Consider the following 23,537-nt stretch of genomic DNA (forward strand, 5'->3'; position numbering starts at 1 on the left):
TCTGCACAGGTTAAGGTGGGGAGGAAGACTGTATCCAGGGAGTGGACTTCCCATCTGATCTTAAGCCCCAAACAAGACTCTGACATCTCTGAGGCTGATCCCCCAATCTTTTTTACAGCTCATTAATCACAGCAGCTGGGGAGAAGAGATTTACACCAACTCCACAGCTATTAATGAAAGCAATGCTTTTATTAACCTGGTCCGCTGCTCCTGTGGTTTAACCGCATGTTACATTTTTCCAAAAGGGACAGACACATTCTGGGGGCTCCCCAGGTGCTGTATGGGGAAGGGCCATAGCTCAGTGGTAGAACATCTGCTTGGCATGTAGAAGGTCCCAGGTTCAATCCCCGGCATCTCCAGTTAAAGGGACTAGGCAAGTAGGTGAGGTGAAAGACCTCCCCCTGAGACCGTGGAGAGCTGCTGCCGGTCTGAGTAGACAGTACTGACTTTGATGAACCAAGGGTCTGATTCAGTATAAGGCAGCTTCATGTGATTCAGATCAGGATGGTGACACACAGGGGAAAGAGGCTTGGACTTCACACACACACACCATGCCTGAAACAACTCTAGGGAGCCACTGATTACTCCAGAAACTGACACGTACTGGAAAAGTAGGGCTGCCAACTTCCAGGTAAAGATCAGTTCACCTGGAGAAAATGCCAGCTCTGGCATTTGGACTCTATGGCATTGAAGTCCCTCCCCTCCCCAAACCCCGCCCTCCTCAGGCTCCACCCCAAATCCTCCCGCCAGTGGCGAAGAGGGACCTGGCAACCCTATGGAAAAGCCCTTCCCTGGATCTCAGCTGGCCTATCATTAACTCGAAGCTGTTTCCCCCAAGAAGGATATAGTTTAGTTTAGTTTAGTTTAGTTTATTAGATTTTTAACCCGTCCCTTTCCCAACCAAGGATGGCTCAGGATGGCTCATGTCAGTCAAAATACAACATAAAATAAATAAACAGCGCTAAAATCATTTGAACGATTAAAAAAAATGGTTGGTTGTAAAAGTCCTTCGAGTACTTTTACAAATATAGATTTTTTGCTTTTAACACACAAAGGGGCCTTTATGAATTTAGCAGTGCGTTTCCCTGGGAGGAAAACGTTGTGGGTGGATGGATACGTATTTTTTAAAAAAATTCTCAGTTTGGCTGCCACTCAATGTCTGGTGCCTAGGGTTGCCAACCTCCAGGTACTAGCTGGAGATCTCCTGCTATTTCAACTGATCTCCAGCCAATTGAGATCAGTTCACCTGGAGAAAATAGCTGCTTTGGCAATTGTACTCTATGGCATTGAAGTCCCCTCCCCAAACCGCATCCTCCTCAGGCTCTGCCCCCAAAACCTCCCGGTGGTGGCAAAGAGGGACCTGGAAACCGTACTGGTGCCACATGGTCATTATCAGTGTTGGGTACATCAATAAAAGGTCCTTGAGAACGTGCTGAGAATTCTGTTACAAAGTTATAGGAGTAAATCGCTTAAACATAGCTGGGACTGTTAGAACCAAAGCAAGTCAATATATATAGTGAGGCTCTTTGAAGTAGACATGTTATTACCAGTGTCTTGTGCATTTGCTGCTGTGTGTATATTTTAAAATCCTGGACATAAAACGATTGCAATTAGTCTTTTGTGGGCAAACAAAGGAAAATGTCTTTTTATGATTGTTATTACGACTTGTTTTGCTTCTAAAAAATTTCTAAATCATCTTCTTCCCACTCCTCCGAGCGCCAAGATCAATGTTCAGGACATCACACACACAATAAAAAAAGCACTTAAAGACAATTGTAATCCAAATGTACCAGCTGATATTCTGACCTTCTGACAGCTAATTTTTGCTCCATTTATAGTAGGCGGAGACAGTTGCATGCATGTCTGAAATATTATTTAACTGATTCTGAACCGAATGCCTATATAAAATGTCATTCAAAATATAGCAATTCTTTTATTCAAGGGGGAATACAAACTTCAAAACTAGCACAAGCTGTACTGGGCTAAGTAATATTAAAGATTAAGTTTCATCATAGAATCAAAGAGATGGAAGGGGTCTTATAGACCACCAAGCTCCTGCTTGATGCAGGAAATCAGATGACTGTCCAGCCTCTGCTTAGAACATAAGAAAGGCCATGCTGGATCACACCAAGGCCCATCAAGTCCAACAGTCTGTTCACACAGTGGCCAACCAGGTGCCTCCAGGAAGCCCACGAACAAGACGACTGCTGCAGCATCCTGCCTGTGTTCCACAGCACTTAATATAATAGGCATGCTCCTCTGATACTGGAGAGAATAGGTATGCATCTCATAGGATACCAAGTCCTATGAAGAAAGGTTGAAGGAGCTGGGTATGTTTATCCTGAAGAGGAGAAAACTGAGAGGTGATATGATAACCATCTTCAAGTACTTGAAGGGCTGTCACGTAGAGGATGGTGCAGAATTGTTTTCTGTTGCCCCAGAAGGTTGGACCAGAACCAACGGGTTGAAAATAAATTTTAAAAGTTTCTGTCTAGACATTAGGGAGAATTTTCTAACAGTTAGAGCAGTTCCTCAGTGGAACAGGCTTCCTCGGGAGGTGGTAAGTGCTCCCTCTCTGAAGGTTTTAAAGCAGAGGCTCGATGGCCATGTGCCAGCAATGCTGATTCTATGACCTTAGGGAGCTCATGAGAGGGAGGGCATCTTGGCCATCTTCTGGGCATGGAGTAGGGGTCACTGGTGGTGTGTGGGGGAGGTAGTTATGAAATTCCTGCATTGGGCAGGGGGTTGGACTACATGGTCCTGGAGGTCCCTTCCAACTCTATGATTCTATGATCATGACTAGAATTAATTTTGACTAGTAGCCATGGATAGCCCTATCCCACATGAACATGTCCAATCTCCTCTTAAAGCCTTCCAAGTTGGCAGCCATCACCACATCCTGGGGCAGTAGGGTTGTCAGGTACCTCTTTGCCACCGATGGGAAGTTTTGGGGGTGGAGCCTGAGGAGGGCAGGGTTTGGGGAGGGGAGGGACTTCAATGCCATAAAGTCGAATTGCCAAAGTGGCCATTTTCTCCAGGTGAACTGATCTCTATTGACTGGAGATCAGTTGTAATAGCAGGAGATCTCCAGATAGTATCTGGAGGTTGGCGACCCTATGGGGCAGGGAGTTCCACAATTTAAACCTTCATCAAGGGAAATGGACCCCCAGCCCAGTGATGGGTTCCGTTATCAAACTACTCTTATCTTCAGGAGGTTTTGCCTAATGTTCAGCCAAAATCAACATTCTTCTAACTTCAGCCGGTTAGATCTAATTTTGCCTCTGAGGTGGTAGAGGATGAGTCTTTGCCCTCCTCCATGTGAGAGCCCTTCAGCTATTTGCCAGGTGTCATCATGTCTCCCCTTGTTCTTCTCTTGACCAGAGCCATTGTAGGGTTGCCAACTCCAGGTTGGGAAATTCCTGGAGATTTGGGGATAGAGCCTGAGGAGGGGCGGTTTGAGGAGGGGGGTACTTCAGCGGAGTATAATGCTACTGAGTCCGCCTTCCAAATCAGCCATTTTCCCCCCAGGGGAACTGATCTCTGTAGTCTGGAAATCAGTTGTCGTTATGGGAGATTTCCCAGGCCTAGGGTTGCTACGTCCCTCTTCGCCACCGGCGGGAGGTTTTTGGGGTGGAGCCTGAGGAGGGTGGGGTTTGGGTAGGGGAGGAACCATAATGCCGTAGAGTCCAAGTGGCCATTTTCTCCAGGTGAACTGTTCTCTATCGGCTGGAGATCAGTTGGAATAGCAGGAGATCTCCAGCCAGTACCTGGAGGTTGGCGACTTTACCCAGGCTCAACCTGGAGGCTGTCCAACGTGTGGCCCTGCTCTGAGTGAACTTTAATTTCTTATAAATGTGAATATTAATGGGCACTGAATGGGTGACAGTTTTTTTAAAGTAATATTCTTAGATTCTTAACATGGACTCATTATAATTATTTTTTTTATTCTTAAAAATCTGTCCCCTCTGATACAGTTTATGCTCATTGTGAATCCAGAAGGCCTGCCTGTAATAAAAATGAGAAGGGAGATCTAGTGCAAGATGGTAGTTAAGAGAATGAGCTGCGGACCAGGAAGGTACTGTTCAAATCTCACTTTAGCCATGAATGCATAGGGTGGCCATAGACAAGCCCATCTCTGCCCTCCATCTGCATTAGGGCAAACAGTCCTGGTCTACCTTGCAGGGTGATTGCATGGGTAACTGAGATACAGTGTGGTGTAGCAGTTTGTGTGTCAGGCCAGGACGGGCAAGATCTTCACACAAAAATATCCCCATAGTGCCATAACCCTGGGTCAGATATCCTCTCTCAGGATTCTGATAGATCTCACTGTGTTGTTATGAGAATAAAGTGGGCAGGGTACATGTGGAACTACGTGCACCATCCCAAGTCCCTTGGGTCTTTTATGCATGGCTATTTCACTCGCTGTCACCCCTCCGATGACCATCAAAGGTCAGCTCACCTGCATTTCCCCGCGTTTTGCCTGTAGTTTCAAATTCAAGATAAAAGAGGTCTCTGAAAACAGGGGCAAAATGTGGGGAAACGCAGGAGGGGGGAGCGAAGTGACCTCTGACAGCCGGAAACGGCATGCACAATAAAAACAAAGACCCACATTCGTTGGATGGTTGACGGCGAGTGAAACAGCCATGCATAAAAGACCTTGGAGAAATGGTGAGATTAAAAAAAATGTGGGACATAGATGGAGAGATGATGACAGCAGACAGCCATCTTTGTGTGAATTATTCCCTTCCACTCTTGCACAGAAAGAGGACGGTGTGCGCCGCCCGCCATTAGTTACCACTTCCCAGAATAGCTGATCGATAAATGGGGCCCTGAACCGCCGTCGTTAAAAGGTGATCGCTGGCTTTGCCTCTGTTGATAACGATACTCTGTATCTTTGATCCGACTTTCCCTGGGAAAAAAAATCTAATCTCTTTCGCTCAGGCTCTCCGCAGTGCCTCCCAGTCAAGCAATATCTAGCTCATCTCCTTTAATAACACTCCTCAGTCAATGGCTCCCAATCCAAGCCCCTAAAAATAGCTTCTGAAACAGAAAGTACCAAGTCTCCCCGGAGATAACTCAATCGGCATGGATATGGCTTTAAAAAATGCCATCAGAAGCTGGCTTTCTCGAGCACCAAAGTAGGGTACACACAAAAGCCATGAATAAAACCTTTCCACATTAAGATCCCATTACACAGTTCTAGCAGGGTTCCCCCCCCTCAAATGAATGGCAATGGATAACCTTTGTAAAAAGGGGGGGGATTGCATTTTCAGGAAGGGCCGCATAATCATATTGCACTGCCTTCTGGGAGAACGTGCATACTTTCATGGGTAGGGTTGCCAATTGCCTGGTGGTGGTGGGCAAACCCCTGCCAATCCACCTCCGCTGCCCGCCAACCAGCTGTGGGTCAGCGGGCAAGCGTGCAGGCGTGCCTGCCTGTGGCGCCACTTCACTTCCGGTTTACACCCAGAAGTGCCGCATCGCACTGGGAGTTTGAGTGGTAAAAGGCCCCTTGCGATGCGGCACTTCCGGGTGTTTAGCTGTTCGGCTTTCCTATATTTTCAGCCTATTGGCACTGCCTTAAGCCCTGCGAGGCTAGCCCTGCGAGGCTATTGTGTGTGTGTTTTTGACACACTTTTCATTTGTTTTGGTGGTCTATTTTCAATACATTTGACAGTAAGATAAACACAATTGTTGTTGTTTTTTGATATTGATGTTTATTATTTTGAGCCACATGCTGCCTCTTTGTACAGTTACCACTATTTTCAGCATAGGTTCCTTCTTTCTCCAGTACCTAGAGGTTGGCAACCCTACCCCCAAGGCATTCTGCATACTAAATGCTCCAGCATTATGCCACAATCCTGGCTCCAAGAAGAAAAGCTGATAAAAGATCCCTCCCCACTTCTCCCTTCAATAAATTCCATATCTTCCAGGGAGCCTTTCGCCCCTTTTTATTTTCTTTAATGCAATGAAAGAAACACCCGCATAATCCGCTCAGGGATTTTAGGGACAAATGGGAAACTAAATTGGGGAGGGGGGGGAGAACACACACACAGGCAAACGGATAACAGCTACAACGCTGCATTGAAAACATTGGTGCAGAAATATACACTTGGAAGAAACCTTTCAGACAGGTCTACTTATGTGCTATACAGCCTGAACCTGGTTGTTTTGCCACAGCACATTTCAGGCGTCCCCCGGATTTAACTTGATTATTTATCAGCTTAAAACAGCACTGGAGAAGAAAATTAAATAGAAGGTTCCCTGGCAAGATAATAAAACTTATGCAGATGAAACGTCGAGCAATCATCTGGATAACAAGAAGAGCTAATTCCATGAATGTAAAATGGCCTGCAGCCCCGCTTGCCCCGCTCTTCCTTCTTTGGCTTCGGTAGAATCGGAGCAGGCAAACCAGCAAAAATCCAGCCCAGCTGCAGCATCTAAATGCAACTGGATTTTGTTTGTGTGAAATAAGCAGTTTGTCTCGGCAAGAACCGGTCACTTGTGACACGAAGGGAAGAGAAGAAATCTAATCGACTTGGGGTCACAATGCCAGATTTGCCTTGAAAAATTGCCTGCGGGCGACAAATCGGCCGCAATAAACCGAAGTGCCCGTGAGATTCTGGGCCCGCTTGGGAGCACAGCACCTACTGCTGAGCCGTAAGACGGAGAGACAAAATCGCAGGGCGGTGGAGATGTTTTAATGTCAGCACTTTAAGACCTCATAGACGTGAAGAAGATAACTAGGGCTGAACCGAACCGATCGCAGTTTGGCTTTTGTCAACCACTGCTTCTTGCAGATTGGGAAGGTTATTCCTACCCACCCCCCAAATTGTTTTTTGCACATTTTACACTGGGGCTTTGGAATCCATAAGCTAGCGCTAAAATGAGCTAGGGTTAGGGTTTCAGTCAGTACACTGCAACCACCATCCAATTCAAGAAGAGTTGGTTTTTATATGCCAACTTTCTCTACAACTTAAGGAAGAATCAAACTGACTTACAATCACCTGCCCCTCCCCACAACAGACACCCTGTGAGGCAGGTGGGGCTGAAAGAGTGTGACTAGCCCAAGGTCACCCAGCTCCTCTGCTGTTCCTGTGTAGGAGTGGGGAATCAAACCCAGTTCTCCAGATAAGACTTCACCGTTTTAATGTATTTATTGAATTTAATATGTTTGACTATTGTTGTCAGCCACTCTGAGCCTGTCTCTGTCGGGAAGAACAGGATAGAAGAAGGTCCCAGGTTCAATCCCCAGCATCTCCAGTTAAATGGACTAGGCAGGTAGATGATGTGAAAGACACCTGCCTGTGACCCTGGAGAGCCGCTGCTGGTAGACAATACTGACTTTGATGGATTCTGATTCAGTATAAGGCAGCTTCATGTGCATGTGCACTGAAAGAATTTAAATAAATAAATAAAAATGCCACCCCAGACTTATAATATTCCTTCGCTGGGTTTTATATTGCAACTGCTGTAGGTGAAAATTAATGTAAAAATGTCTCTGGAAGGTGGGGTTAAAAACTGATCACCACCTAATCAACCTGATTGTACAGAGGGACTATTTATGGATACAATGAATGCTCATAGATATTCATGCCCACAGCGAAAACAGCAAATCTGCTCTTGCGCACAGCTGTCCCCAATATGCCACCCGATGGGAGGATGCTATTTCTGTGTGACCCATGTGCACTGGGACAAAGAAAGGCGCATGCAGTCCTGAGGAGGAGAGGGTTTGGGGAGGGACTTCGATGCCATAGAGTCCAATTGCCAAAGCAGCCATTTTCTCCAGGTGAACTGATCTCTATCGGCTGGAGATCAGTTGTAATAGCAGGAGCTATGGGTTTGTCGACAAAAGGGAATTTTCTTCCCGTTCATCGGGGAGGAATTCATCTTGGCCAATATGATGTCTTTTCATTAGGTCAGCCCAACTCTCAGAATAGGGCCCTGGAGAAGATGCCTGGCATAACAACTAGCAAGCAGGAATCGAGCGAGATAAATCTACCATTCTAACTGTTTGGAATTTTTATCCCCCATGCCACCAAACAGAAATCCAAAAGAAAAGCAGATTGGTTTTTTTTTTTTTAAGGCTGCGGAGAAGCTAAGTGCAAAGTCCAACAGCAATTATTTTCTACAGGATAAACAGTTTCACTAAGCAGGCCACCAGAACCTAATGGATTGGCAGGGAGAGGGAAGAAATGCCTTCTGGATTTCAAAATAGGTTATGTAGTTGTTGTTGTTGTTTGAGAGCTGCTCTGAATCACCAAGGAAACAGGACAATGTCCTGACCATATTAAAGGTAGGCTGCGCTGTGCCAGACTGCATTTTTCAGGAGCCCGCTGGATTGCACCTTTACAATACTTTTGCAGCATCGAACATCAGCAAGAATGCTTTCGGATGGAGATGGAGCCAGTTATTCGCATATAAAAGACACGGGAAAAGCTCAGGGCGAGAAGGACGGGATGGAAATGGACACATGTTTTTCTAGCATCTTTGCATGCTCTAAATATTCTGCTAGATCTGATATAGTTCCCAGGGGGACATGATAGAGGTTTATACAATTCTGCATTGTGTGGAAGATGTGGGGGGGGGGGAGAGAGAGAAAGGAAAAGAAAAGAGAGGGAAAAAAAGATCACCCAGCTGGCTTCATGTGGAGGAGTGGGGAAACCAACATGGTTCACCAGATTAGTGTCTGCCGCTCATGTGGAGGAGTGGGGAATCAAACCTGGTTCTCCAGATTAGAGTCCACCGCTCTTAACCACTACACCACGCTAGCTTACTGGGACATGCCATCTTTGGAAAACTGAAGGCAATTCTTGCAGGCAAGAGGGGGGGGGGCATTTGGGTCTGCTAATACAATCAGTGAGAGCATAGAAACATAAGAAAAGCCATGCTGGATCAGACCAAGGCCCATCAAGTCCAGCAGTCTGTTCACACAGTGGCCAACCAGGTGCCTCCAGGAAGCCCCCAAACAAGACAACTGCAGCAGCAGCGTCCTGCTTGTGTTCTGCAGCACCTTTTTAAAGAAAATCAAACCGGCTTACAATTACTTTCCCTTCCCTCTCCCCACAACAGACACCTTGTGAGGTAGCTGAGTCTGAGAGAGCTCTAAGAGAGCTGTGACTAGCCCAAGGTCACCAGCTGGCTTCATGTGGAGAAGTGGAGAAACCAACCCGGTTCACCAGATCAGATTCCGCCATTCATGTGGAGGAGTGGGGAATCAAACCCGGTTCTCCAGATCAGTGACCGCCACTTTTAACCACTACACCACGCTGGAATGAGATTAATGATCTTCCCCTCATCTTTTTTTTAAATCTATAGGATGATTCTCTCTGCCTACATTTTTTTCCCCCAAAACAATGTTTTACTCAGAGCTGAAGTGCCCAGAGGTCCTCCGTTCCCCCAGGAAGACAACTAGGGAATATGGAGGTTCTGAAAACATAAATTACGGTGTCACAAGCTGTGACCAGAAGGCAAAAGGTTGTGCCAGCAAAAATGCGTAACAGAGGCCGCTCTCCAGGAGTATATCAATGAATGTATGCCTTTCGTTTGCTCACGCCCCAGGGCTGAACCCCGGGTGTGCATTTCTGAACAATTGCCGTAATTGCTTTTTGATTCAAGCTTCCAAATTAATCCGTAGGAGAGGGTGAAAGAAGAGGTGTTTTTTATTATTATTTCAAAATGATCTCCCATTGACAAGGATATTGTGTGCTCAGATACCTTTGCTCCCTCCCTCCTTTTGTTCTCTGGGCGTCCCTTCATTTTCTTTTTCGGATTTGGGGGGGGGGCTTGATGAGCTCTGCCCCTACATCTCCCAAGACAATAAGAGAAAGATATCCTTTGTCTCAGGGGAAACAAATGCAAATGAAGCCAGGCACTGGGGGGGGGGGGAGTATGCCGAAATTCTCCTTTGTTGTGTGACTCACATTTGGTCGAGAATGGAAAGAGATTCGGAAGAGAGACTGGGGAGGGGCCATGGCTTGGTGGTAGAGCATCTGCTTGGCATGCAGAAGGTCCCAAGTTCAATCCCTGGCATCTCCAGTTAAAGGGACTAGGCAAGTAGGTGATGTGAAAGACCTCTGCCTGAGACCCTGGAGAGCCACTGCCGGTCTGAGTAGACAATACTGACTTTGATGGACCAAGGGTCTGATTCAGTATAAGGCAGCTTCATGTGTTCATGTGTTCAAGCAGGAGCAACTTAGGGAGGAGGGAGTGGGAACATCAGGCAAGAGATTTGTGTTTGAACGTATTTGAATTATATGGTGAGTGATTAAAATGTGATTAAATGTAGGGCTGTTGATTAGGTAAAAACCGAACCAGAAAAATACCGATTAAATGCAAATTCGGTAAAATTCGGGTTCGGGTTTTTTTTTTTTTATATATAAATTTTATTAGGTTTTATACTAGAAGTTTTCCATTACATTGAACAACATCTATAACAATATCAAATTTCAATTCTAACTTAAGGTTGTTATAATTCCATATCATATAATAAAAAAAGAAAAAAGAAAAAGGGAAAAGTTTTTAGACTTCCCCTTCACCTCTGTCTGCCTCTTAATAAAAAGTTCATCCCGTCGTAGGTAATCTAATCTTAATAAACTATCAATACTATATATAGAAAAAAAAATCATAGTCTGTTAGTAAATATACTTATACTTAATCATTATAAAAAAGATCAGAAATAATCCTCTGGATCAGATTAGAAAATATTCTTCCATTCTTCCCATTTTTAACTCATATTCACAATAATGCATCCACGCCCCCCATTCCCCCAAAAACCGAACGTCATTTTCTTCATTTAGAATGGCTGTGAGTTTTGCTATTTCTGCCACTTCAAACATTTTAACAATCCAGTCTTTTTTCTCAGGAGTTTCTAGCCCTTTCCATTTCGCTGCATAAAGCAGTCTCGCAGCTGTTGTGGCATAAATCAAAAAAGTTCTTTGTATTGCTAAGTCGTCTGGAATCATACTCAATAGCATCATTTCTGGTGTTTTGGGTATATTCTTTTGTAGTATTAATCTCAATTCATTATAAATCATGTCCCAAAAGTCTTTGGCTTTGTCACAGGTCCACCACATGTGATAAAAGGAACCAATTTCTTTGTTACATTTCCAACAAGTAGGGGACATCGTTTTATAAATCTTTGCAATTTTCTTGGGTGTTAGATACCATCTATACATCATTTTATAAATGTTTTCTCGCACTGACTGTGCTTTTATTCCTTTTAGATCTTTGGACCATAATCTTTCCCATTTATTTAAAACAATATCATGTCCCACATTTTGAGCCCAATCGATCATAGTTGGTTTAATCGTATCCTGCTCACAATATATTGTTAAAAGGAGATTATACATTTTAGAAATCAGTTTTGTATTATTATCTAGTAAAATCCTTTGAAAAGAAGATTTTTCTTTAGAAAAACCTTTTTTAGCATCTTGTACAAAAACTGATTTGATTTGGTAGTATTGGAGCCATTGTAAATCATCCTTAAGAAGTTGAAAGTCTTTTAGTGAGCATTTCTTTCCTTCCCAATTAATTAGATCTTGATAAGTAATAAATTTGTCTGGTCTAAGTGGGCGCAAAGTTAGCATTTCTTGAGGCGATATCCACATCGGTGTTTCTGGTTCCAAAATGTGTTTATATCTCATCCAGATACGAAGTAAAGAGGACCTGATTATATGATTACGAAATGTTGCTTGTAATTTAATTTTATCATACCACAAATAACCATGCCATCCACTTAAATTATTATAACCTTCCAAGTCTAACAAACGTATATTTGACAAGTTCATCCAGTCTTTTAGCCATACTAAAGCTGCCGCTTCAGCATAGAGTTGAAAATTAGGCAGTGCTAAACCTCCTCTAGTTTTTAGATCCACCAAGTATTTATAAGCAGTCCTTGGTTTTTTCCCTTGCCAGATGAAGTTTGAAATGTCTTTCCTCCAAGTTTCAAAATATTTAGTTTGTGATATTATTGGTAAATTTTGGAATAAGAAGAGCATCCTCGGTAAGACATTCATTTGGATCGTTGAAATACGTCCCATTAGTGACAATTTTTTGTTTGACCATATAATCATATCAGTTTTAATCTTACCCCATAACTTGAGGTAATTGTTGGTTATCAGATCTTTATTCTTTGCAGTAATCCAAATTCCCAGGTATTTAACTTTGTTAGCTTTCTCCCAGCCAGTATATGATATAAATTCCTGTTGCTGTGTTTCCGATAAATTTTTAAATATTATCTTTGTTTTTTCTTGATTCACTTTAAAGCCTGATACTTTTCCAAAATCGTCCAAAGTCTCCTGAAGTATATTCATTGACTGTGTTGGATTTTCCAAAATTAGCAGTAGGTCATCCGCGAATGCTCTCAACTTAAATTCATGTTTTTTAATTCTTAACCCGCGGATGTCCTCCATACTTCTTAGTTTCACACATAGCGGTTCCAACACCAACAAAAATAAAAGTGGAGACAAGGGACATCCCTGTCTAGTCCCTTTCGTGATTTGGCAATTATCTGACATTGATTCATTAACCAAAATTTTAGCTTGTTGGGAGGTATAAATAGCCGATATACCTTTCTGAAAACGATCTCCAAAATTCAATTTAACCAAAATCCGTTTCAAAAAGTTCCAAGAGACCATATCAAAGGCTTTTTCTGCATCCAAAAATACAAAAGCCGCAGTTTGTTGAATATTCTGGTCATAATATTCCAGTGAGTCTAGTAAAATTCTTACATTGTCTTTTATTTGCCTTCCTGGTATAAAACCTGCTTGGTCCTCGTGTATAAGATCCTTAATAAATTGTTTTATCCTACATGCCAGAACCGAAGCAAAAATTTTGTAGTCCACATTTAACAGGGATATAGGTCTGTAATTAGATGTTTTTTCTGGATCTCTTCCTTCTTTGGGTATCAATGATATAAATGCATGTGACCAAGTCTCCGGGGATGTTCCCTCGTCCAAAATTGCATTGTAAAGTGAGCCAAAAAATCCAACTAAATTGTCACTAAATGTTCTATAAAATAATGCAGTAATTCCATCTGGTCCAGGTGTTTTATCCGTTTTTTGTCTCAGTATTGCTTCTTGTATTTCTTCCCTTGTTACTGGAGCTTCAATACATTCTCTCTGGGTCATTGACAAAGCTTTCATCTGTATTGAGTTTAGAAATTTATCTATTTTCTGTTTTGGAGTATTTTCTTTCTGATATAACTTAGAGTAGAATGAAACAAATTCTTTCTGAATTTCTGAAGTTGAGTAAACTGGTCCTTTAACAGTTTGGATTTTTGTTATAATCTTCTTTTGGAATGAGTCCTTCAGTTGTGTTGCTAAAAATTTTCCTGGTTTATTTGCATATTCAAAATACTTTTGTTTAGCAAGTTTCAGATTTTTATTCATTTCCTCCATTATTACCAAATTTAATTGGTGTTTAGATGCAGAAATCTTTATTTGAATTTCTCTTTTCTCTTCTTCCTGTGTTACCGTTACCAATTTCTGCTCCAAATTTTGTAAGTTCCAAAGTATATTGTTTGTAAATTGCAATTGAGTCTTCTTCCAGGCCGAATGTTTCTGTATCATAAAACCTCTCAGAACAGCTTTGAATGCATCCCAAACTGTATTCAAAGAAGTTTCCCCATTAAGGTTAATTTCAAAAAAGTCTTTCATTAAGGCCTGTAATTCCTTTTGTATCTTGTTGTCTTTTAAAAGTTTATCATTCATTCGCCATCTAAATGCTTGTTTATTGTTCCAATCAAAAGTAACAGGATTGTGATCAGAAAAAGTTCTAGGTAAGATATGAATTTTACGTAGTTGCGTGAAGATTGATTTACTAGCCCATATCATATCGATTCTGGAGTGTGAATCATGTCTTGCTGAATAAAAGGTGTATTCTTTAGCTGTTGTATTCATTGTTCTCCAAATGTCTTGTAATTCTAATTCTGAAGCCATGGTAAAGAAAGTTTTAGGCAAGCATCCATCGTTAATGTCTTTTGCTTTTGATTTTTTGTCCAGTGATGGGAGAATAATTCCATTGAAGTCGCCCATCAATAAAATTTGGTCTTTTGCGTGCTGGACTATCAAATCGTGTAATTTTTCATAGAAGGATTTTTTCCCTTCATTGGGTGCATAAATTCCAACCACTATTGTCCTTTGTCCCAATATTTTAGTTCTGATAATTACAATTCTTCCTTCATTGTCTTTATATACTAATTCTGGACAAAGATTGGGGTGGGCATAGATTACCACTCCCTTTGTTTTAGTTTTGGCTGAAGCAATAAATGCTTGTCCAAGCACCTGTTTCTCCAAGTATTTTTTATGCTTTGAAGCTATGTGGGTCTCTTGTAGACAAATTAGGGAGTATTTATATTTCTGTAGATATTTGAAGATTCTAGCCCTTTTAGTTTTCTCATTCAGTCCATTTACATTCCAAGAAATTGCTTTTGCCATAATGTAGTATTTTTTAGCAAAATAAAAAGTCTATAATTTGGTACCTCCTTCTGCACCCTGTACCTCTTCTTCTTCCTCTTCTTCTTCCTCCTTCTCTCCAGGTAATTCTTTAAGGTCCATCTTATATTTTCTCAGAAATTTCCCCACATCTGCTTGAGATAGAATTGTCGTTTTCACTTCCTTGTAGGTGAAAGCCAAACCTTGTGGCATAATCCAACGGTATTTGATACCATTAGCTTTCAGTGTAGACACAAAGTCTTTGTAGTTATTCCTCTGTGAGAGTAGATGCCTTGGAATATCCTTCAGTAGTATAAGAGAGGAGTCTCCTGCTGACACTGGATTTTCATAATGAATCTTCATAATCTTATCTTTAACTCTGGTGTCATAAAACACTATCATCAAATCTCTTGGCTTAGATATTCTCATTCTAGCAGGTAATGGTATCCTATATATTCTATTAATGGCTTGTTTTAATTCTTGTTCATCTATCTGAAATAAGTAGGCCAAGTTTGGTATTGCAGTTTCTTTATTGTCTCCCATCATATCTGGAAAGTTGCGTATACGAAGATTGGTCTCTCTCACTCTCATCTCCATCATTGCCATTTGATTTTTTGCCGCCATCTGATCAGTTTGTATTGTTTCAATCTGTTTTTCTTGGCTTGTTAATTTTTTCTTTGTGTCCTTGTGCTCATCCATCACTTTCTTAATTGATACATCCATCGCTTGCATATCTGTCTTCATAACAGTCATTTGAGTTTTTACTTCTTTCAAGTCTCCAGTGACCACATCCAACTTCTGATTAATAGCTTGGGATGCTTGACCAAGATTTGTCATCATAGAAGTCAGCTGTGCCATCTGTGTAGACATCTGTTCAAACTGTTTATTTGTTGCCTCAGTTTGTTTAGTTAGCATATCCTGTAGCTTTTTTTCCATGGTCGAGGTTTGTAAAGAGTCCCTTAGTTTAGTATAGGCAGGGCTATGTAGTGAGCCAGAGCGGGGTCGAGACATTTACATTCAAAAAAAGCTGGTAAAATACATGTCCACAGACAGGGCCTTTAAGGTGCTGATTAAAAGATGATAATTCAAACATCAGCCTAATAATTTTTTCGGGTTGAAAAGAGTCGAAATTGGCTTTAAAATTGCATTTTAAAGTTTTAAAATACCAGTGAGTTTTTTCGGTCGCTCTAGGTCGGGTTAATCAGGAAGTATACCGGAAGTTGCAAGTGCTGCGGACCTTCTACCGCCTCTTCTCGATGGTTATTCCTTCAGGAATGATTTCAATGTAACTCGAGTGCGACGCATATTCAGTCCCACAGCTACTTCCTGTTGTTTTAATTCCGATGATAGAGAGGGTGTTATAGAGAGTCTTCCGTTCCAGGCGCTCCCTTACTACAAACGTGGCAGGAAATTCTTTTCGCCGGAAAATCAGGAAGAAAGATCACCCTCCCCTTCCCTCGGACCTTCTCATTGGTGATAGTTCTTGTCAATCTAAAAGGTATCCTTCCGACTCTTTGTTATGGTTTAGGCTGATCAATTTGATAAAGGTCCTGTCGCTAATCCCGATGACTAACTCAGATCAAACTTTTTCAGTTCGAATTAAGGAGGAATGGGGGTCTCAGAAATGTTCTTATCAGCCCCCCGTCTATTCAAATATTCCAGTAAGTAGACGCAGAGTTCTTTGTACTCACTTGGGTGTCAAGAGGTGAGGTTCTTTTCTTTATGTAGTCCTTATGCTGGTAATAAGGTGGTGGAGGGTAGAGCTTGAGGCCAGAGTTGCGTTTTGGCGATGTCCTTCCCTAGTGCCCTCGCAGGACCGGCGTCCAGGACTCCGAGGGGCTTAAAAAAGCCCCCTCAGAGTACCTAGGAGGTCAAACCGCGTTTGCGCCCTAGGGAGTTCCTGCTTTCCAACCCACTTGCAAGGGTCGGATTGGGGTATCTATGTACCCCAGAAATAACGCAAACTTGGATTTCTCCCAGGACAGCCTGGGGAAATGGAGTGCTCTCTCCAGCGGCACCACCGGAAGCCAAAATTCGGGTTCGGGTTTACGAAGGCAGCAAAATCCAGGAGGTTGGCAAAGCCAGATTTGCCACTCCTGAAAAAGCCGGATTAAAAAACAAAACAAAAAACAACAACAAAAAAAAAGGCTTTTTCGAGAATGGCCGAATTATTTGGGAAACCCAAATTTAAACCCGAATTCCTACCTTTACCAGTATAGGAAATTCAGCATTCGGGTTTTTCCGAATTAAAAAAATGGCCAATAAACCTGAACCCGAATTTTAATGATTTTTTTTCAACAGCCCTAATTAAATGTGATTAAAATGCGTTGCCAGACGATGTTGTGATTTTGGTGCTCCACATCTGTCCATGGGTAGCAGCAAAATGGGGAAAATAACTCTCCCCCAGCACAGTTTTCACGTGGCAAATGGCTTGGTATGGCAGCAGCCCTTCTTCCAGCGTGGTCTAGTGGTTAAGAACGGCGGTTTGGAGTGGTCAACTCTGAACTGGAGAACGGGGTTTGATTCCCCACTCCTCCACATGAGCGGTGGAGGCTAATCTGGTGAACCGGGTTGTTTTCCCCGCTGCTCCACATGAAGCCAGCTGGGTGACTTTGGGCTAGTCACACTCTCTCAGCCGCACCTACCTCACTGGGTGTCTGTTGTGGGGAAGGGAAGGGAAGGTGATTGTAAGCCGGTTTGATTCTTCCTTAAATGGTAGAGAAAGTTGGCATATAAAAACCAACTTTGCTTCTCCTCCTCCTCTTCCTCCTCCCTGTGTGGCACAATTCCATGCTAGTTTGGCCTTTCCTTTTTAAGAAGCTGTTCCCCAAAGCTGCTGGTGGCTGTGGAGAACATGAGTTGGCTCCAAGGAACCCAAACCCATCTCTGTAAAAAAAAGGTAATTTTTCGTTTGACCCTAGCGTTGCCAGGTCCTTCTTCGCCACCGGCGGGAGGTTTTTGGGGGGGTTGGGGTGGAGCCTGAAGAGGGTGGGTTTAGGGGGGAGGGCCTTCAATGCCATAAAGTCCAATTGCCAAAGCAGCCATTTTCTCCAGGTGAACTGATCTCTATCGGCTGGAGATCAGTTGTAATAGCAGGAGATCTCCAGCTAGTACCTGGAGGTTGGCAACCCTAATGGCCCCAGAACTTAGGCCAACACTCTAATACATGACATAACAAAGTTACTCACCCCACCCAATTCCGTAGTAGTAGAAATGCTTGCTTTCTTCTGATCCAAACACTTTGATTACCATACTGTACAGGTGAAAGCCTTCCACCAGCATCCAAGCAAAAGCACTCAGGAAGAAGAAGTGGAGGAGAATCGCCAAGATTTTACAAGGAACCTACAAGTCAAAGCAAACGGATGCCAATTGAGACATGCACAACATTTGAAAAAAAAAACCCAGCCAATGGGCAAATTACAATCAAACTGAAATATTCATTAGAAGATTTTCCCCTGTTTTGTTAAACTATCTCATGTACATTTTCTTAATAACTCCTACAGTAATCCAGAAGGAGGAGTAGGAGTAGAAGAAGAACTAGTATTGTTTTTCATTTCAGTATCTCCGTGCTATTCTTGCGTGTCTCCCCCGTATTTCCCCCCTTTTTTCCTACCGCTTTTTGAATACAACCACCCTTTTCCTTTCTTCCCCCTCTCTTTTATAAGTCACCCCTTTTTAAAAAATAAAGTCCCTTTTTTTGGCTTTGCTTAGTACAATTTACTTCTCTGGGGGATTCCTCTTAATCTCTTCCCCACGGGTGCTACAGAGTTGGCTACAAGGCATTTTCTAGGGTTTCTGCCCTGTCACTTTGTTATTGCTCTAGCTGGAGCCTGGTGGAAGAAAAAAAGATAATACGCTCTCCAGCAATAGAAGCTGCCAGAGCATATTAGAGATGTTTCTTAGTTACGGCGAACCACGCAAGTGGTAAGCAAATGCTGTTCAAACTCTCCTTGGATCAACTCGCTGGAATCAAGACAATGCTTGTGGCCTTGGTATAGGAGGCATGCAGGCCTTTGATTTTTAACTGCCGGACCCTCCCCACGAGCCCCCTGGACACAACTGCACTTATCAATTACTCCTCAAAGAGATCATTCCGGTTTTCCGTCCAAGCCTTCCTCTCCTCCCTCCCTCACCCCGCCGCAATCCCTGCCTGCTTTGTAAAATCAGAGAAGTGGAAGTGCATTGATGCTTTCATGCCTTTCTCATATAGGAAGTGTACCGTGTTGTTTCTGTCACGCTATTTCTTTCTTTTCTCTCTCTCCTTGAGTGGATTCTCTGATCCCATCACCGCCTGCTAGGAGACATTCTCCCTGGTGGTGATGGTATTGCGAGATACCTTTGCAAGCAAGATTAAGCAAAGGATTTCTTTCAGGCAGTCCTGGCCCGTTTTATTTTTGAACAAGTCACAGAGATAAACTTCATTCCTGCCAGCTCTGTTCATAACGGTGGCGGAGCTTTTGCCACCGCAAAAGGCACGGACATAAAAACAATCTTTCTTTTATTGCAATCCCAGAAGGCAGAAGGTTTTCTTTGCTTTTTTAGAACCCAGTAAACAGAGAACACAAATGAATGAGTTTTATTTTTTTTAAGCAAAACATTCCCCCCTACAATGATGCCAAAGTCAAAAATGCATAGTATATAGCCCTCTTGAACTGTATCACCAATATGGAGATAGAATATCACATATTTGAATGCTCTCTCATAAACAAAGCTTTCCAATTTTAGAAAGAACTAAAAGCATTCTCCTTGTTCTGTAAGAAATGTGTGTGTGACTCAGTAGCAGAGGACATGCTGTATGTGAAGAAGAGTTATAAGAGCACAGGGGAGGGGCTGTAGCTATGAGGAAGCGTGTCAGCTTTGCACGTAGAAGGTCCTAGGTTTAATCCCCAGCATCCCCAGCAGCTGATGTGAAAGACCTGAGACCTTGGAGAGCTGCTGCCAGTCTGAGGAGGCAATACTGACCCTGATTCAGTAAGAGGCAGCTTCATATCAGCCAGGGTTATAATGGCTGGAGCTTACTGGGGTTTATGGTTGGAAGGCAGAGGTATTGTGGCTTGGTTGCATGGAGAAGATCCCAGATGCAATTCCTGAAACCTCCACTGAAAAAGATCTCAGGTAGCAGGAACCAGGAAGGACTCCTCACTACTTGAGGTCATTTATGCATGGGAGTTTTACCTGAGGTTCGTTGCTCACTGGACCCACAGTTTTCTGTTGGGAATCTATGCACCAGCAGTCTCCAAGCTCAAATCAAGTCCCCGCCCCTTTAAATGCTGCTTTGTAATTGGCTTACTTTGTAGAGCTTACTGTGAGAGAAAATTCCCCCCCAAAACCCAACTGCTGCATAAAAAAGCATTTTATGATTAAAAAACGGAGCAATCTGAAAAGAAGTGGAGGGAGAAATCCAAGCCTCGGTTTCCTTCTGTTCACAAAGAGCTCAGAGGAAGCAGGAAGTATTTGAATCCCCGCCTCTTTACACGCTGCTTTGTAATTGGCTGTGAGCGAAACTAAGCTTGTGTGTCCTGCACTTTGCCTTATGCACGGGGATTTCACCCGGGCTGAGCTCAGGGGAGATGGAAGAATAGGGTTAACAGAGGAATGGGAAGTCCTGGGATTTGTGAGGGCTGGCAGCAAGGTCCTCTCTAATGGAGGGGAAACTCATGCATAACTCCAAGGAACAACCAAGACAGACTGGGGGCGAACATGAGCGAAAGTACCCATGCATAAACGACCTGAGAAGCTGGTCAGACACTGTCCATCAAAGGATCCACCACTGAGCTCGAGGGAGCAATGACCCGACAAGCCATTTTCATCGGCAAGCTACAGTTTTGGAGAGCCAAAGCTCAGTGGAAGGACACATGTTTTGCAAGCAAAACAGCCAAACCATCTCAAGGTAGCAGGGCTGGGAAATAGCCCTGCCCAAGACCCTGGTAACTACAGCCAGGACAGACAATACTAGGATATGATTACTGAGCCATTCCTGTCTTTCTCAGCCCTCTATCATCAAACTTCATGCAGGCACTGATAAAAAAAAAATTGCAAAAAAGCAATTGTGGTGTGATTGCACAGATGGCTGTATCAAATCTTTTTCCGTGCTGTTTTCACATGAAGCACATGAAGCTGCCTTATACTGAATCAAACTCTTGGTCCATCAAAGTCAGTCTTGTCTACTCAGACTGGCAGCGGCTCTCCAGGGTCTTTCACATCACTTACTTGCCTAGTCCCTTTAACTTGAGATGTCGGGGATTGAACCTGGGACCTTCGGCATGCCAAGCGGATGCTCTACCACTGAGCAACAGCCCCCCTCCCCGATAGTAAAGCCATCTGTTTACATTGGTAGAATGCCACAGGCCAAGGATCTTGATGTGTATAAACATATTAAGAATGCTTTTCTCCATTTTTTCTTTTTTTCACAAAAGTTTTATGCTTTGCACATGCACCAATTCTGGAGTTTGTGTTAGAAAGTCTCCTGTTTCAATCAGAATTAAGAAGGAGTGGATCACAATGTAGAATGGACTTCTGGAAAAAAAATACAGGAATGGAACATGGGGAATTGGCTGATCTCTAGGCCCAGCACTAGGGTTGCCAACCTTCAGGTTGGCCTGGAGATCTCCCAGAATTGCAGTTGATCCTCAGACTACAGAGATCAGTTCACCTGGAGAAAATGGCTGCTTTGGAGAGTGGGCTCTATGGCATTCTACCCACGGAGGTCCCTCCCCTCAACAACCCACCTCCCCATCCACAGCCTCTACCCCCCCCCAGATCTCCAGGAATTTCCCAACCAGAGTTGGCAACCCTACCCAGCACAGTAATGCCATTCCCTGTCTCCATTTTGAAGTGGGGTGGTCCCAGGAAGACCAGACCTTGGAATCAGAAGAAGAAGAGTTGGTTTTTATATGCCGACTTTCTCTACCTTTTAAGGAGAATCAAACCAGCTAACAATCTCCTTCCCTTCCTCTCCCCACAACAGACACCTTGTGAGGTAGGTGAGGCTGAGAGAGTTCTGATAGAACTGTGTCTAGCCCAAGGTCACCCAGCTGGCTTCATGTGTAGGAGTGGGGAAACCAACCCGGTTCACCAGATTAGCATCCACCGCTCATGTGGAGTAGTGGGGAAACCAACCCGGTTCTCCAGATTAGAGCCCACCGCTCCAAACCACCACTCTTAACCACTACACCGCAAAAGCTACTCTGAAATTGGACACACAAAGCTGCCTTATACTGAATCAGACCACCGGTCCACTCTGACCAGCGGCTCTCCAGGGTCTCAGGCAGAAGTCTTTCACATCACCTACTACCTGATATTACTAAATTAGATGCCAGGGATTGAACCTGGGACCTTCTGCATGCTGTGAAGATGCTCTACCACTGAGCCACAGCCCCTCCCCAAATTCCAGGTCCCCAGGAAGGAAAAAGAAAGATGACTCCAATTTCTTTGTGGAGGTTCTTCTTCTACTAGAACTGCTGTCTTGTGTAGTAAAATTTTTTTAAGGAGAATAAAGTCAGAAGAACAGGCATCTCATGCTGGCTACCCACAGACTTCATTAGGAACTGATATCTGAGAGAAGAAAGGGTGTTTTCCTCTGCTGTGCTGCAAAGGCACTGCAAGTTCAGAGGTCTGCAGAGGAGTGGATAGCTAACAACAGTTCTATATGCCGGCTGCCGAACCTTAAAAACATTCCTGGGTTCTGCCAGCACAACACAGCATTATTTACTGCTGGCAGGTCACCATGGGCTTTGCTTCCTTAGCACTGAAGCTCTCATTTCCCTCTGCAAAGTCAGATCGGTCTGCAAAACTTGTTGGATTGCTTCCGTCTGTAAGATATGTGGGAAGTGTACCGAGTTCCTCGTATTTTCAAAAAGATGCTCATTTCTGGTAAACGAAGCTCTTCAGCTTTCCGGAGTAATCCTAGGGTCATTTACACATGGGTACTTTAACTCACATTCACCACCACCCCCATCTGTCTCGGTTGTTCCTTGGAGTTATGCATGAGTTTCCCCTCCATTAGAGATGACCTCGCTGCCAGCCCTCACAAATCCCAGGACTTCCCATTCCTCTGTTAACCTGATTCTTCCCTCTCCTGTGAGCTCAGCCCAGGTGAAATCCCCATGCATAAGGCAAAGCGCGGGACACGCAAGCTTATTTTTGCTCACAGCCAATTACAAAGCAGCATGTAAAGAGATGGGGATTCAAATTCTTCCTTCTTCCTGGGAGCTCTTTCTGAGCAGAAGAAAGGCTTTTTAAAACAGAGGTTTGGGTCCCCCCCCCTTTTCAGGTTGTTCCATTTTTTGTTTTATGTTCTTAAAATGCTTTTTTATGAGGCAATTGGGTTTTGGGGGGAGGAACTTTTCTTTCACTACAGCCAATTACGAAGCATCATTTCAAGGGGCGGGGACTCCCATGCTTCTTGATTTGAGCTTGGAGACTGCTGGTGCATAGACTCCCAACGGGAAAGTGTGGGTCCAGCGAGCAACGAGCCTCAGGCAAAACGCACATAGACGACCATAGTGAGGAGCAAAACAAAGATCAATCAGAGAGTTCTGCAAAGGGAGAATAAAACTCTTTTGCAGCACAGGTCTAGGAAGCAACAACGTGACCCAAAATGAGCTGAGCATGGTTGTGTGAACTGGCGCTGCCCCCCACCAGGATTCAGGGGACTTTGTGGGAAAGCTCCTTCAGTGGGGCTCTAGAATCTTGCAAGGGGAAGGCCACACAAACCGAGGACTCTCCTGCCTCTGTTTTTCTTGGTTGCTTTGAACAAACTGATCATGATGGCATTATCAGGGTAACGGGCTTTTCCCAGTCTTGTTTCCCCAACAACAACAAGGAAAGACACCTCCATTGCTTATGTCCGGGAGTCTGAGGAAATGAAAAGATAGTGACCATGACAATGAGGCATCCTTTTTCTTCACCTTGCTCCCGAGACTCATTTTCATTTCCCTTCTTCTTCTGTTGCCTCTCGGGAGTCGCACACTGTCTAACTGATTTATTGGGGATTATTTCATTGTATATTTCCCTGCCTTGTTTTCTGTTTCTGATTATATCTTTTTTCTGCTCAGCTTCATCCTCTCCAAGTTTTTTTTATTTCCCCCTCTAAAACCAAAG

At 43.5% G+C, this 23,537-nt stretch overlaps 1 protein-coding gene across 1 annotated transcript in view; it reads right to left on the reverse strand.

Moving 5' to 3' along the window:
- ADGRD1 (adhesion G protein-coupled receptor D1) overlaps nt 1-23,537 on the reverse strand; it is a 239,951-nt gene that overhangs the window by 66,679 nt on the left and 149,735 nt on the right. Inside the window, exon 19 of the mRNA XM_056859596.1 lies at nt 17,624-17,777. Within this exon, the coding sequence (XP_056715574.1) occupies nt 17,624-17,777 (154 nt within the window). The remainder of the gene's footprint in view (nt 1-17,623; nt 17,778-23,537) is intronic.

The sequence above is a fragment of the Euleptes europaea genome, chromosome 13 (assembly GCF_029931775.1).
Source record: "Euleptes europaea isolate rEulEur1 chromosome 13, rEulEur1.hap1, whole genome shotgun sequence".
Classification (NCBI taxonomy): Eukaryota; Metazoa; Chordata; class Lepidosauria; order Squamata; family Sphaerodactylidae; genus Euleptes; species Euleptes europaea.